At 38.2% G+C, this 15,616-nt stretch overlaps 1 protein-coding gene across 2 annotated transcripts in view; it reads left to right on the forward strand.

The window, feature by feature from the left end:
* Positions 1 to 7,459: 7,459 nt before the first annotated feature.
* epha6 (eph receptor A6) overlaps positions 7,460 to 15,616 on the forward strand; it is a 695,995-nt gene continuing 687,838 nt past the window's right edge. The window contains exons 1-2 of one of the 2 annotated variants that reach the window (XM_072585079.1): positions 7,460 to 7,495; positions 7,984 to 8,145. In XM_072585079.1, coding sequence (XP_072441180.1) covers positions 8,064 to 8,145 — 82 coding nt within the window. In that variant the 5' untranslated portion in view covers positions 7,460 to 7,495; positions 7,984 to 8,063. Of the gene's footprint in view, positions 8,146 to 15,616 lie in introns of both variants that reach the window. The other variant, XM_072585081.1, reaches the window with a different exon arrangement.

The raw sequence follows: 15,616 nt of genomic DNA on the forward strand, positions 1-15,616 counted from the left end.
TTCAAGTAAGGCCTTTCAGTCATAGTGCACCAAGGGACTGGAGATTTTGGTGTGCGTGTGCATAAATTGAAAACCTACTGAGCTACCTCAGGGTGCAACATGGTGTATAGAGGATTCCATATGTATCCTACTCTCAGTAATTTCCAAAGAAAATCTTTTTCCTCTTGGATCAAATATGATATAGAAAATACTTTGTATATATTAAGTTGATTACAATTGCATTAAATGGGACATGGTCTATGGCAACAATGTGAACTTTTATTTTAAGCGCTGCATTTTAAGTTGAAAACTTTTGCAAAGAATGTTTATAAAATTTAGTCATAAAGTAATTTTTCGGAAGAAAAATCACTGAAAAGACCAACATGCACTAGATTGCCATGGAATCTAGCATCTGCTGCAAAGAAATCCTTCCAGGAGAGCAAAAGTAACCTGCAAGTGAAGCTGGATAGGATACAAACACATAATGGATAAACACGTCACAGCACCTCAAGCCTTTGCTGATCAGCATGACCTCACAAAGCTCTCTCTCAAAGGATACTCACCTCTCAATACTGATGGGCAAATCAATCCTGATGGACAGAACAACTATCAAAGAGTACTGACCTGAGCACTTTAAGATTGTACTTAAGATCACCCATTCAGTGTTAATAAGGTAGCTAGAGCCAAACTTCCAGAGTAGTCCAAGTCTGAAAACATAGACCCTGTTGTAGAAATCGCCAAAGCTATCTGATTCTTAGTTTTAAAGAGAGCTCTGGGCACAGACAGGATCTCAAGGCAAATTAATAAATCTGAGGGATCCCTACTAGCCATGAAAATTACTATATCATTGATTGTCGAGACAACAGAACATTCCTTTGGAATCAAGAATGTTATGATCCCATTATGGCATTTACAGAGCAAAAGGACAGAAGCATGTGTGACAAACACAAAAACCTCACCGCTTATGATTGCTGGTAAGTTTCCAGCAAAATATTTCCTCTACAGGTTGATCAGCCACAGAGCAGAACATTTGCCATCAGTAAGTCAAAGAGGGTTCAAGCAAGGCAGACACACTTGTAAAATTATCTTCACTCTTCTGGGGATACAAAAGAAATCTTATGAGATACTGCAAAATAATTAAAGCTCTAAAATGGTTATCAGTTAAGCTATATTTTCTACTTCATATAACTGGATAATAAATACAGTGCCCATTGTGATACCAAATGTAGATTTTTAATAGTGATATAATTTGATCCTATACAGTACTGATGATATAAGATGCTTTGAAAGGAGCTGAATTGTAACCGTTGGGTTTTGTTCATTGATAAACTACATGAGTAATTCTATGGTCCATCATAACGAGAGAACGGTTCAACTGAATTATTGCTGTATAACTCCCTCCCAAGCATCCATTTCATTATTCTATATTTAACTGTAATAAACGTTCACTGACATAAGCTTATCTCGTCAATAACAGTGAGATTCTGCCCTTTATGAATTGAGGGAGGGGTAATACAATTACCTGGCAATTATATTGAAATGATACATTTTGTAATGTTAAGCTAGCTCAGCAGGTTGATAACAATTAGTTGATTTCAGTGGGTAGTACCAGATTATTCATTGCTATGCTAATAGTGGTGAAAGGGTTTTCAGAATTTAAATAATGTAATATAAGACAGGTGTCAAGAGGGATGCAGTTGAACTTGACGGGTTTTTAAGTTAGATTCATGCTGTCCCCACATTCATGCAGGAAGGAAGAAAATGAGTGTGCATCTCCCCGAATACTAAATTACAATCAAAAACCCAATATTCACTGAAAAGAATTAAACATTGTTCGTACTTTTCTTGTGACTTTTAAGACTGTGCTCACTTGTGTAAAGATTGGCACCATATGCACAGTTCTGAGTTCATCCAGCAGGTAGTGAAACTGTGGAAGCCTTTATCAGGTAGGCTGATAAGAGGCTAGGTTGTTAAGTATATTCAAGATTGAGCCATGCAGATTTTTAATAAGTAAGGAAATCATGTGCAATAGAGGTAAGGCAGGAAAGAGGAATTGAGGATTATCCAATCAACCAGAATAGCAGAAGAGACTTGATAAACTGAATGGCTTACTTCTGCTCCAATGTGTATGGTCTTATGGAATAAAACAATCCCTGACATTGTTTTGTTAATATAACTCATTTTTTGCACGCCCTCCCCCCCACCCCCCACCATGAGATTCCAGAGGCTAACATTTCATAGCAAGGGTGCAAACTTCACCTTTCACTGACAGGTCAGGGCACAGTTTCAACTCCTGGTGAAGAAAGAGTACATCAAGGCTTTTCTCACATCAACAACAATGTAACCATCATATCTCTCAGCCTTTTCAATCCAAATTCCAGTTTTTTCCAGATTGACACTCCAATTATTAAGATTGATCATTGCATACCCTGAATCAACAAGAGGTGCGTCTTTCCCTCAGTGCAATATTAACCCATACAACCCACACAACCCACATATCCCTGTACACTATGGGCAGTTTAGCATGGGCAATCTAACCTGTGGGAGGTAGCTGGAACACCCGGAGCAAACCCATGCAAACATGGGGAGAATGTGAAAACTTCACACACTCGCCTGAGACTGGAATTAAAACTGGGTCCTTTGTGCAGCGAGAGTTTGTGCCACCCCATGTTGGGAAAGATACAAAGGAAAATATAAAAGAATTAACATCAATACTGAATCTGAAATCACCTTCTGCTGTAATTCTTGGCTCACTGCTGAAAGCCACCCAACACATTACATTATAAACACTGTAATCATAATGCATTAGCAGTGGAGTGGCTGGATGTCATAATGTCATATATCACTATGATATACATAGGAAAATGTTTAGCCAATTCACCTGCCAATTAAAGGCTGATCGAGCACCATCAATAACAGCAACTTGAATTTATATAATGTATTTCAACTAGGAAACAAAACATCTCACAGTGGCACAAGGAAAAATGCAAGCATTAATTTCATGATGAGATTAGGGATGAGCAAAAACTTCACAAAAGTATTACATTGAGAAGGACCTTGGAGGAGGAGGAGGAGGAGGAGGACGAGGAGGAGGAGAGCGAGATCATGAAATATTTCCAGACATGAAAATCAAATACCTTGAAGGCAGGGACATCACGAATGGGGAAAGGTAGTCCATGAAATAACAGGTAAAATGATAGTTATGAATATCCCACAGGAAGGCAAGAATGAGAAAAAGCAGTACTTAAACAGAACAATGGAAATCTTTTATTTGAGTAGAGGATGGGAAATAATTCATAATGGGAATGTAGTTTATGTTGAAAATAATGCCTTTAATGTTCCCAGCATATTTTTGAAACAAATGGTAGCTCATCTACACTAAGTGATAAGCATGCACAATGACAGCAGAGAGGCAGGAAGGGAATTGTGAGGTGGTGGTAAGCTGGATGCCACTAGAATGGAAACTAACCCAGTACTTGTGGCAGGCAGCCAAATCAGGAAAGGTCAATATCTCCTAGCAAAATAAACTCCCAAATAGTTACAAGATTGACCTGTTTTTGGCATCAGTTACATTCATCAACATTGCACACTATGTATAGTGAAACGTGAAAGTAGAAATACTTTATAACCCAAATTGCAATAGCTAACTTTTCATAGTTATTTGTGTGAACCATTTGTGTTAACCTTGAGCATCATACGCTAACAAAATGCTGAAATAGAGTTGACAGTGAAAATACACAAGAATCATGCATTTCTCATGAATTTAGATTAATTGGTAAACTACAGTATTTTCCAGTTTGGTTTTCCTTCAAATTAATCAATACTGGTTTGTTTTAAAATAACACTGGCTTTCTAACACTGCCTGCTCCTGACCCATATCCCTTCAAACCTTTCCTATTGATGTATCAATCCAAATGTCTTTTAAACGTCATGACTGTGACCATATCCACCAACTGCTCAGGATGTTCATTCCATATGCAAACCATCCTCTGCGTAAAGAAAATTGCCTCTCATGTTTTTTTTTAATCTCTCCCCTCTCTCCTAAAAAAATGTGCCCCTTGTCTTGAAATGCCCAATCATGGGCAGCACGGTGGCACAGTGGTTAGCACTGCTGCCTCACAGCGCCAGAGACCCGGGTTCAATTCCTGCCTCAGGCGACTGACTGTGTGGAGTTTGCACGTTCTCCCTGAGTCTGCGTGGGTTTCCTCTGGGTGCTCCGGTCTCCTCCCACAGTCCAAAGATGTGCAGGTCAGGTGAATTGGCCATGCTAAATTGCCCGTAGTGTTAGGTAAGGTGTAGATGTAGATGTAGGGGTATGGGTGGGTTACACTTCGGTGGGGTGGTGTGGACTTGTTGGGCCGAAGGGCCTGTTTCCACACTGTAAGTAATCTAATCTAATGTGATGCCCTTCTGGAGCAGGTCAAATTTGAACTTGTCAGTATTTTTACATTCAATTGAGCTTAGCTAGCTAATTTTAGCCATTCCAGCCTCATGTATAACTGGTTGTTTGACAAGGTGCTTAGGTATTTCTTACTCAAACTGTTCAAAGATGTTACACCTGGCGTGAGTTGGCCTCCAACCTCAGAAGGAGGGACACTACTACTACTACATCCAGCAGTCCTTTTATTAAAACAGCTGTTACTGTTCTTTCCAGAGTTTTACACGTTTTAAATCAATTTGCTCAAAGATATTATTGGACAGCACTGGAATAGGTGAGACCTGAGCTCAGGTCTCAGAACTCAGAGGTAGGGACACTACCATCACACACCAGCCAGTAATGGGAACATTGTGTTTAATTGTTCCATTGATATTATTCTCAACGTCATAAATGTCAGAAATAAAATGTGCTTTATTTAAATTCAACCAACGTGACCTTTAATTAATTCTGTACCCTACTTTAATTTTCTCGAAGGTTGGTGTACAGGAAAGGGGAACAAAACAAAATGTTCGGCCGTATCCAGCATGTGTGGTGTCCACCTTTCCTCTGGTAATTGAATCTCGTTCCAAGAAGCCCCCTAGTGGGAGTTCATCATAAATTTCACTAACCACAGACCTAAACAGCAGGTACGCAACCACATCTTCAACTAGAAAACCAGATTGAGGGAGGGTCTGAAACCACTAACCTAACCTATTATAGTTCATTGCTGATTGATTTGCTGGATAGTTTGAGACAACCATATTTTCCCCAATTTATAGTAGCATATTGGTCAATATAAAGCATTTAATGCAGAAAATGTGATCACCTCAAACACAAATATTGCCTTTCGATGTTCAATATATAATTTCGGCAAACACTGAGCATCAATAATAAAGTTTTCTCGTTCGGATTATGCTCCGTCCGTAGCGTTTCAAGCGTCAAAAAAAAGCCCAGTACAGCACAGCATAATTAGAAGTATTTAAAAGGACTATATGTGACAAATGATATGAAACGCTTTACACTGTTTTGCGAGAATATACTCGGCGTTACAGGTGAACTTACACAACGCTATTAGCGGGGAAGTAATCGCTTTCCGAACATCGTTCACAAAAGTCAACCGGAATCTTAAAATTCCAAAAGAACTCTCTCTGACTTTCTTAAACTTAAGGACTGTTTTCTATCCGAAAGGATCCTGCCTTGAGTTCACCTAGTTACAGAATATTCTTTGCTAAATGTAGTGCGGAGGTGGAAAAACGTGTCAATCGCCGTTCGGTGCTGTGTTAGGTCTTTGGAAGTTACAGTTCTCTAACAGCAACTGCTTTTAATGTCTCACGGAGACTCTGATACTCTCCCTGCACCCGAACTATATAACGCTTTCGACATCCTGGGCACTTTGAGTGTAAATATATTTCACACTGATCTTGGGGGGGGGGGCAAATTTTCAAATCGGAAAGTGTATGGAGTTACCGGAACATTAGCCGTTTCTTTTTACGGTTCCTTCTCGTTCTTATAACATAGAGGGTTTGCATTGCAATATCTGTGAGCTGTAAAGATCAGTGGGACGGCTCCATGAGATAGCATTGTATTTATTCCTCAGTCATTCTATACGGACACTTGTCCTGAGTATCTCATACCCTAACTTAAAATTCGCAATTCAAAGGAATGTAGGGGCTCTTGTCGATGGGTTCATACCCCACCAGCTCCAGAGCTGGACTATAAAACATCTGAACAGGTTGATTAGAAAATATTTAGAGAGGTCCACCAATTCTTAGTGTGCCAATGAACACCGAAAACGTATTTTGTTTAAAAAAACAAAATGATATAGCATTAACTTGCAGTTAATGCGTTGTCCCATTCATAATTGTCTGTACCACAAAGTGGGATTCTTACATTGTTCGTACTCTATATTTTAAAAAAACCAGTTGAAAACGCTGGAGTGTCGATATTATAAAGTATGCACGCCACTTAAAACATAGTGAACTTAAGATTTAAAAAAACTATAGCGTATGCTCTTGTATTAATTGCGCGAATAACAAGCCTGCAGGTGAACTCTAACCACATGATTAAAGTTGTAGCTCATCATAAAATAAGTAATGGACAGAAGTAATGGTGAAATTTGGAAATTTCTTCCAATCTATTACTTTTACTCTCAGCTACTTCGTTTTAAAAAAAAACAATGAAACACGCAGATTCCATTTCCTTCCGCAATTCTCTCTTGTTTGTAATTAGAGTGAGATGATCATTGAGATGCAGTAATTGTGGCTCTCCCGTGTGCATTTATCCCAATTGACAATCACATTGTTCTTCAATTAGTAAATGCCCGGTTTACCGCATCCACTGATTGGGAGAAAAATTTGGCAATGGAGAGCATTACAAACGCATATCATTTGTAGTTTATCTCCGATTCAGTTCGACTTGTACAGACATGCACGGTTAGTTAGTGCTTGGAAAAGTGGGAATGACATTGAGTTCCAGTGTTTGTGCAGCAGCCGCCAGCTGATCTTCAGCAGAGTGCTCTGGTGCCCTTTTAATAACTTTACCCGCCCTCTGTTTATTTGCTTACACCTATTTGGGTTTTGCCAGAACGTACAGTTATTTCAGTGGATAAAGCCAACCACAATTATTGAAGCTCATCAGCTTGGCTCTTATTGCAATACTTTGTTTAGCGGGGGGGAACCTGTTCCAAAAATAATCTCGGAAAGCAACATGCCTGTTATTTAAAGCTGAGCATTAGGAGCAGTTATGAGTGTTGTATGTGTGTGTTATTGACACCCTCTAGTGCTCATTGGCGGCTCTTTTGACCTGGTAGGCGCCAGCATTAGCTGACACTCGGGACACCAGCTCGACTATTCACTGACTAAACCGTGAATAATATACTTTGCAAGTCGTTTATTTATATGTGTGTATATATAATTTTTAATGGGGGTGGCTGACAGTTCCAACCTTCCTATTTTCCAGTCTGACAATTCGTTGTTGGAGAATCCCCCCCCCCCACCCCGGCAAGTTGCTCGCGGTGATTAAAGTCTCGTTCAGGTTCTAGTGAAAGTTGCCAGTTTGTGAAGCTTTCAATCTGAGGCAGCGATGGACTGACTGCTGAAGGTTGGCCGCTTTCCTCTACCCCCGAGGAAAAAAAAAGGAACTCTCGTCAACAATCATTCGTTTCAACAAATATTTTTTTTCTCTGAGCAGCGAGACATTAAAAGGGGGTGGCTCCTAATCGCGCTGGTTTTATTTTTGGATTGCAGCTGCCGGAGAGCGAGGAGAGAAAGTGTTCCTCTTTCTGATTAGAGGGGCGGTTTCTCAGTGTGGAAAATTTCCCTGCGATTGAATCCTCCTTCTCGGAAGAGAGAGGGACGCAGGCAGCTAGTGAGTGGCTGACTGTGTGTGTGTGTGAGAGTGAGAGAGGACTGGGGATGTCGCTGCTGTGTGCTGACTGATTCCAGTTCCCACACCATACAAGCCCATGGCTCCCTCAGTCTGGACGTGAGCGGACGACCGGAGGAGGCCGGTCGTATAAATCCCCCCCTCCCTCCGGGCTGCAATTCCATTATTGCAGTTTTTAAAAAAATATATATTATTTTTGACAGTGGGCAGGCCTACGTGGTGTCTGAGCCGGAGGGAGCAGCTTCTCTTCGACCCAAGCCAAGGCGGCTGTGAGCGCCGAAGGATGAGTTTGAGCGTGAAATTCAGCATCTTCCTGCTTCTGTCTGAGCGGATGCTCAGCACCGCCACTCACCTTTCCAACCAAGGTAAGAACCAGGGGGAGAGAGAGAGACGGACTAGTCGGGAAAGTGTTAGCTTCTCACTGACACCTTTTTTTATTGAACTTTCACAGCTCCCCAAACAGCCCGGTCCCTATCCCTATCCGGAGCACTGCGGTTTACCGTTAGTTCTGGGGTCAGGACCCAATGACCCTTTCTTTCATTTTAAATTAAAAACCAAAAATTATAAGATGTGTCGAGCAAAACTGGCCTGGTATTTTCTCTAATCTCAATAATTTCGCCGGTTCCCCGCAGATCCGCGCTATCTTGGACATAGATGGATAGTGCAGTTATATCTGCACCATCATTCATCTGACAGCATCACCTTCTATAAGTTTGCAGAATGGACCTGAACTGATGGAAGATGGTCATGATAGACACGATTGATATTTGTGCCTCGTTTCTTTAGGGTTAATTCGCGCCTGAAGCGTAATCCCGATTTTAACTTCAGTAAACTGTCGATCGTTAACATTCCTTGTTCCTGTGTTACTTCTAGTTTGTGGGTGCTAGCTGTGACATTTTCCCCAAAATTAACACACACAGTTAACGCTGCAGTAGCAAGTTTATTGGACGAATGCAGAGTTTATAAGTATTTCGCTTTAACTTAGCAGGTTGATTCCATTAGGTAACATAAAATTTTCTCTATGTCGGTTAACTAGAGATAATATTCTTGTATTATCAAGTTAGATGCCAGGCTGAGATTGACAGTGGGTGATATTGTATTTTAAACCGTATTGTTAAACTGTGTTGGTTCCCAAGGCCCAACAGAAGCACTTCTTCATTTGGCCTTCATAATTGAGATTTTCCGTAAGTAGATTATGGCAAAATGTTCAGAGTTCAGGATCGGCCTTATTTTGAGGAAGTTGGACGAAAGATTTTTATCAAATAGTTTCAATTTAAAACAATAATATTGATTGTTTATACTACAGATGATGTATTTTGAGCTGTTGAAGGTTCTTTGTCCCTTGAGACAATCCCAAGGTTAAACCATGATAGGAGCCCTTTTCCAAAAGCAGTGTAGTTTAATGTAAACTAGTGTTTAATTATGGTAAAAAATTAAACTATAGTTGTGGAATGTAGAGTTACGTCCATAGAGAATTTTTATAATCATCTGTGCAAATAGCCCATGAATTCTCTTCAGTAATGAAATTGTCATCCTCTGGATTCAGCATATCTTTACTAATGCTGTTAATTGAATTAAAGGATGGACCAAGCACCTTATGGAAGTATTACTGAAAATATCAAATCAATTAGCTTTTTTTTTGCATTCTATTGGTAGTGATTATTTTGTATTCCTCAATTTGATTTTGTTACTATGTGGGTACCCTTGCTAAAATTAAAGTTGAATAATCACTTAATTTTCATGTTTTAATTGCATTTTCTCATTCAGTATCTTTTGGAACTAAAATACAAATGAACTTTCATCACTTTAACCAAGGGTTTCATGATTGCATTTTAATTTTATTTTAGATATGTTAATCATAGGCAGCAATGAAACAAAAACTGTTTCCTGTGTAACTGAATACATATATTAAAGCATCATAAAATGTTCCCAGTCTGATTTTGATTTTAAAACCATACTTTGACCATATGCAGTCATTGTATCAGGTGCATTCAAGTGAAGTGTGTTGACCCCAAATTTTCATCTATACATTAGAGTAAAATGCAACACAATATAAAGTTGACAATTTGTCATGGGTTGTCATTTTCAGCTGATAGGTTATAAGAGTTCATAATGCATACTTCTCCAAACTTTAATATGCATCAAATCCTAGTTTTAGAATATTACTTCACTTTGCCAAATTACTGTATTTTACTTCACTCTCAAATTGATCAACATTTCATGAGTCCGAAGGGCATTTGATGTCAGCTTGCAAAGCTGTACCTTTCAAACAAAGTTAGAAACTATTGTGTAAAGTTGAAAGATAAAACCTTATAGCAGTAAGGCATGGCTTAACCCTATCCCAATGTTGTAGAATTGATGCCAAAACAGATTAGAAAATGTAATGGGTATTTATTTGCTGCCAAAATAATGGTGCTCCTGCCATTGTTTACATTACAAATAGTGCAGCAGCTTCAGGCACAGGGCAGATGTGTGGTTTTGAAATGTCCATATCCTGCTATATAGGCTGCCCTCCTAGGTCATTTATCTGACAAAAGATGGCATCTCCCTGTCTGCTATATGATAATGTATTAATTAGCTTCAAGGTGCAATGTTTGTTCAGTAAATGGGAATTAAACTCAATACCAACTGTTTAAATCTTGTCCACTTCAATCAAACAATTATTTTAAAGGCAAGTTAGTTATTGCCAATCACCATACGAGAATAGAAAATTAACTGTTTGAATGAATAAGATTCTATTAGTTCAAAGTTAGTCATTGTCATCTTTGGATTGTTCAAAAATATAAAACTTCAAATTATTACTGATTTGGTTTTATCTATCTCAATCCAATCTATCTATCTTTTTTTGTTTCTCTTTCAATACCTGATACACTGACTCATACATACACTCTTTCTTTGTCCATGCACTGTTATGTTGCAATCCTTCAACTTTAAGTTGACCCACACAATTGCTTGCCATGTTCCATTAGGACCCAAATGCCCTTGCTGGGGGTTTTCATTGTTCTGTTGTCGCGCCTCAATTTCAGCAAATTGCCACAAAATTAAGATTCTGCACATGCAAGGGGAAATCTAACTAATTATACCGTTAAATGCACTGCTGCAACAAATTGCCTTGAGTTGGAATGATGAATGCAAGTGTAGTTCAACTATTAAGTTTTACCATGTACTTTTTCACATGGATAATATGAATGTTTTTCAAAATCTCTTGAATATACCTATTGAAAGATTAATCATGCTTATGAATTGAGTTATTCTGGAAGTTGTTTTTCTGAAGTTGTGGTGATAAAATATTGACCAAGGTGCAAAACTAGTCAGTTACTTCATCAAAATGAAGACATGAGCTCAATACATTCAGAGAATTTAAAATGTTTCAATTGATATAATATAGCTATTACATTTCTATTTACTAACCCACTTGTCAGTGAAAAGTCAAAGCTCTCGATATCATGCATGTCATTGGTAGGAAAATTCATTGCCCACCTATACCACCTTTATGATATACCCATTGCAAAAATTATGGAAAGTAACAAATATTACCATATCCTTGAGAGAAAAGTTAATACTTGATTTAAAAACATTTTGTCAATACATTGAGTGGGGAGAAAATTGTGCGACACTGGCAATAACCAGACTATGTTTAAGTGGTATTATTGCTGGACTGTTATTTCAGGGACTGGATTAGTGGTGCTGGAAGAGCACAGCAGTTCAGGCAGCATCCAACGAGCAGCGAAATCGACGTTTCGGGCAAAAGCCCTTCATCAGGAAGCCCTGATGAAGGGCTTTTGCCCGAAACATCGATTTCGCTGCTCGTTGGATGCTGCCTGAACTGCTGTGCTCTTCCAGCACCACTAATCCAGTATTTGGTTTTCAGCATCTGCAGTCATTGTTTTTACCTTGTTATTTCAGGGACCTGGGTTTGAATCCCACAAAGGCAGATGGTAGAATTTGAAATCACTAAATATCTGGAATTAAGAGTCTAATTTGGCCGTGAATCCATTGTTGATTGTTTTTTTTCCTACAATCTGGTTCACTAATGTCCTTTTATGGAATGCAACTGCCACCCTCACCTGGTCAGGCCTCTGTTAGTCCAGACCCACAGCAATGTAGTTAACTCTTACCTGCCCACTGGGCAATTAGGGAAGGGCAATAAATGCTCTCATCCTGTGAGTGAGTTTTTAAAAAAGTTATTGGTAAGCTATATGACCAAAGATGTATGCTGAGGCATATTGGTATACTGTAAGTGGAGAATATCCATGGAAAGCCATATGTGAATGAAATGGCCGTGCTTTTTAAAATACATAAAGTTTCCTTGAAGCAAAAAAATTAACTTGACTCAGTGGAATTTTATGTATCTGGTGCATGGATTTTAGCTTTCAGGTTCTTATCACCCTCTACTTTACAATGGCCCATGATATCTTTAGAAATTTAGCATTTTGTATTACACACATTTTAAATAAGTTGGATTCAATTATTAAGTGTATTCAAACATATTCTCATCAAATTTAATTTGTGGATGTGTGGTTTTGCTGGCATTGTTTGCTTATGCTAAGGCAAGCTGTTTGCACTTTCATCTGTCAGCTATGATCAATGAGGTTCACATCAGCATAGAATTAAATTCTTTTTGAAGTGGAAGAGTCAAGAACATCATTGAGGGATAATTATTTTACTTTGTTTCATATGCATATTTTACAATGTTCAAAACTTTTTACAATTGCTGTAGAGGCATTTGAAATTTTTTCATCTATTCATTTATTTTCTTCTTGGGTTTGTCTGTAATGGTTATCATTATGACTAATTGTAATGGTTGTCACACTATTTAAGCCTGTTAGCAAGAGGAACCAGGTATGCCTTTTGGTAATTTTATATCTGTCCATTGCAATGCCACACTATGTAACATTGTCCTCTATCCCTGTTCTGTCACTGAAATTAGCATTATACTTGGTACCAATGGACTTGGCAATGTTGTATTTCTAATCTAAATTTAAAAATAAACTGGCAGCACTTTATGTGCCTGTACTCTTTTTTTTTTGCCTCCATTTTGGCATTTTGAAAGATAGTTTACAATTTTTGAAATTGATTTCAAACCTAACAGGGTAAAAGTTATTTCCGTGAATTGTTTTGGCAAGATGTTAATGTTGGTTTGGTCTTGTCATTTGTGACTCTAGTCACTGCCATATGAAAGCTACAAAGATCACACCTGAATGCATTTTATTAATGTTGAATGCAATGCTAGATGTGTAACACTTCAACTATGCAGATTTCCCCCCCCCTCTATTCAATCAATTAGTTTCTACTCTGTTGGCTTATAGATATAAATTATTTCAAAATAGTCACTGATAAATTAATCACGTAGAATAATGTTCACGTGTATAATCACCGGCACTTTTTTTTTCTTTCTAAACAAACTTTTTCGAGTATACATTTTTGCTTTTGGTTAATATGGCTTTTGTGAGCTTTTATTTCAATTTAGTGCTGCCAAACCTTTCCTGAATTGTGATTGTTTCTCTCTCAAGATAGTTGTGAATGTTTGTTAAAAATCAAAACACTGCCCGTGTTCCATTTGATGTGCAACTAAATGCCCATTCATAGTAGTTAATTTGACATCAACACAACAGTGCATTGCAGAACTAAATACACAACTTGTCATACATTGATGGTTTTCCAATCAGTGTAAAACATGACTTTTTTGCACAGTAAGTATTCTTTGACCATATTTTATCTGTTCAACATGTGTGCAATTGAAACCAACTAGTCTACTTTTCCCTGTAGCCTTGGAATTTTTGTCTTCAGTCCTTCAATTCCAATTTGAAAGCCCTGATCAGATTGGCCTTTACCACACTTGAGTAGTGCACTGCAAATTCTAATAATTCATTGAATTAAATGTATTTATTCAGTGTGTCACCTGCACGGGGAAGTGATGGCCTAATCATGTTATCATTGAACTGTTAATCCAGAGATCCAGATAATGTTCTAGGCACCTGGGTTTGAATCCCACCATGGCAGAATTTAATTCATTTTTATTTAAACTGTCTAATGATTGTTGAAAAACCCCCATCTGGTTCACTAATGCCCTTTTAGGGAAAGAAACTGCCATCCTTACTGGGTTTGGCCTCCATGTTACTCTAGACCCACAACAATGTGGTTTACTCTTGACTGCCCTTTAGGTAATTAGGGATGTGCAACAAATGCTGGTCCTGCCAGTGACACTCTTATCCCATGAATTTCATTCATTCTGTGAATTATTTTTTTTTAAAAAAAGTCACTTTTTAGTTCTTTTGCCATTCATCTTCAATCAGGTGTCTTGACTGTTCTACTAATAGGAACAGTTTCACCCTAATGACTCTGTACAAACTTCCCACAATTTTGATGAGTGCCATATAATCTCCCCTCAACTAATTTCTAAAGAAAGTAGTCCCAGATTATCCAATCTATGTAACAAGTCATTCATCTTTGGAACTGCTCTTAAAAATTTTCTGGCCCTCTCATTCTTGCTAAAACGGGTCACATTGTTTGTGGTGAGGCCAAACTAGCGTTTTAAGGTTTACTATAATTTGCTTTACTGCTCTGCTTTTTCTTGAATAAAACCCAGAATCTTGTAATGCCTTATTAAACATTATTTTTTTTCTCAAACAATCTTGTTGCTTCCTATAACTTGTACTTGTGCATGCCTTGGGACCTCTAATCCTGTACTTCTGTTTGAATTGTACTCTTCAGTTTATATACTACTGCCTCAGCCCTAGGGACCAAGATTTGATTCCAGCCTCTGGCAACTATCTGTGAAATTTGCACATTCTCTTTGTGCCTGAGGGGGTTTCCTCTGGGTGCTCCAGTTTCCTCCTGCAGTCCAAAGATGTGCAAGTTAGGTGAATTGGCTATGGGAAAAAGAGTTATTGGGATGGTTTGGATTGGAGTGGGATGCTATTTGGGGCGATGGTGTGGGCTGAATGGTCTCCTTCCAATTGTGGGGATTCTGTGATATTGTTTCTTGTTCCTTTGTAGCAAAATATGTCACTTCAAACTTTTTTCTAATTGCATCCACCACTTGTCTGTCTATTTCTCAGCTTCTGTAAGTCCTCCTGGAGTCTGTCATAAACATTCTCTTCCTTCACAATAATTCCAAGTTTTGTAATCAACAGATTTTGAAATTCTGCCCTGGGTATTTGCGTTGTATTAAAAGTGCTGCTCATAATAACCACCTTTGGGAATCCCCACTAGATGCCTACCTTCTCCAGACTGTTGTGTAGTTGCATAATTTCTGCAATATAATGTGACAAAAAAATCTGCATATATCATACCTAGGGGTATTTGGTGTCTTAATGATTTTTTTAAAAATTAGGTTGTTTTTACTGTGGGACCATTAATGTACTTGAATAATTATAGTTGCATTACATGTTGAGCTTGTTACACTGACGTATGATTACTTTTAAAGGACATAAAGACTGCTTGTTTTGATTAAAAATCCATGCTGAACACAAACGTTATCTGTCTCTATCATGGGTAAACTTCTGGAGGCTTTAATCCAGGCTGGAATTAATATTCCATTAGAAGCTTTAAGTTAATTAAAGGTGTCCAGTGTGCATTTTTAAGAATGAATCTTGACTGACCAATCATCTTCATGTGTTTTATGGAGACTAAATACAGCAGTTGTTCTGTAGTTAGATTTAAGTGTTTGAAAAAGTGAAGTGTAGGAGATTTTTAGGATGAGCATGATTTAAAAGAAATGGAACTGCATGGATAGGAAGTTGATTGAAGCACAGTAATGGTTAGTAAATGTATTTTGGATTGGACTGTAAATTATATCGTGTTTGGATTTTCTATCTCCAGTTCAATATTTTA

This window comes from Chiloscyllium punctatum, chromosome 15, assembly GCF_047496795.1.
Source record: "Chiloscyllium punctatum isolate Juve2018m chromosome 15, sChiPun1.3, whole genome shotgun sequence".
NCBI classification, from domain to species: Eukaryota; Metazoa; Chordata; class Chondrichthyes; order Orectolobiformes; family Hemiscylliidae; genus Chiloscyllium; species Chiloscyllium punctatum.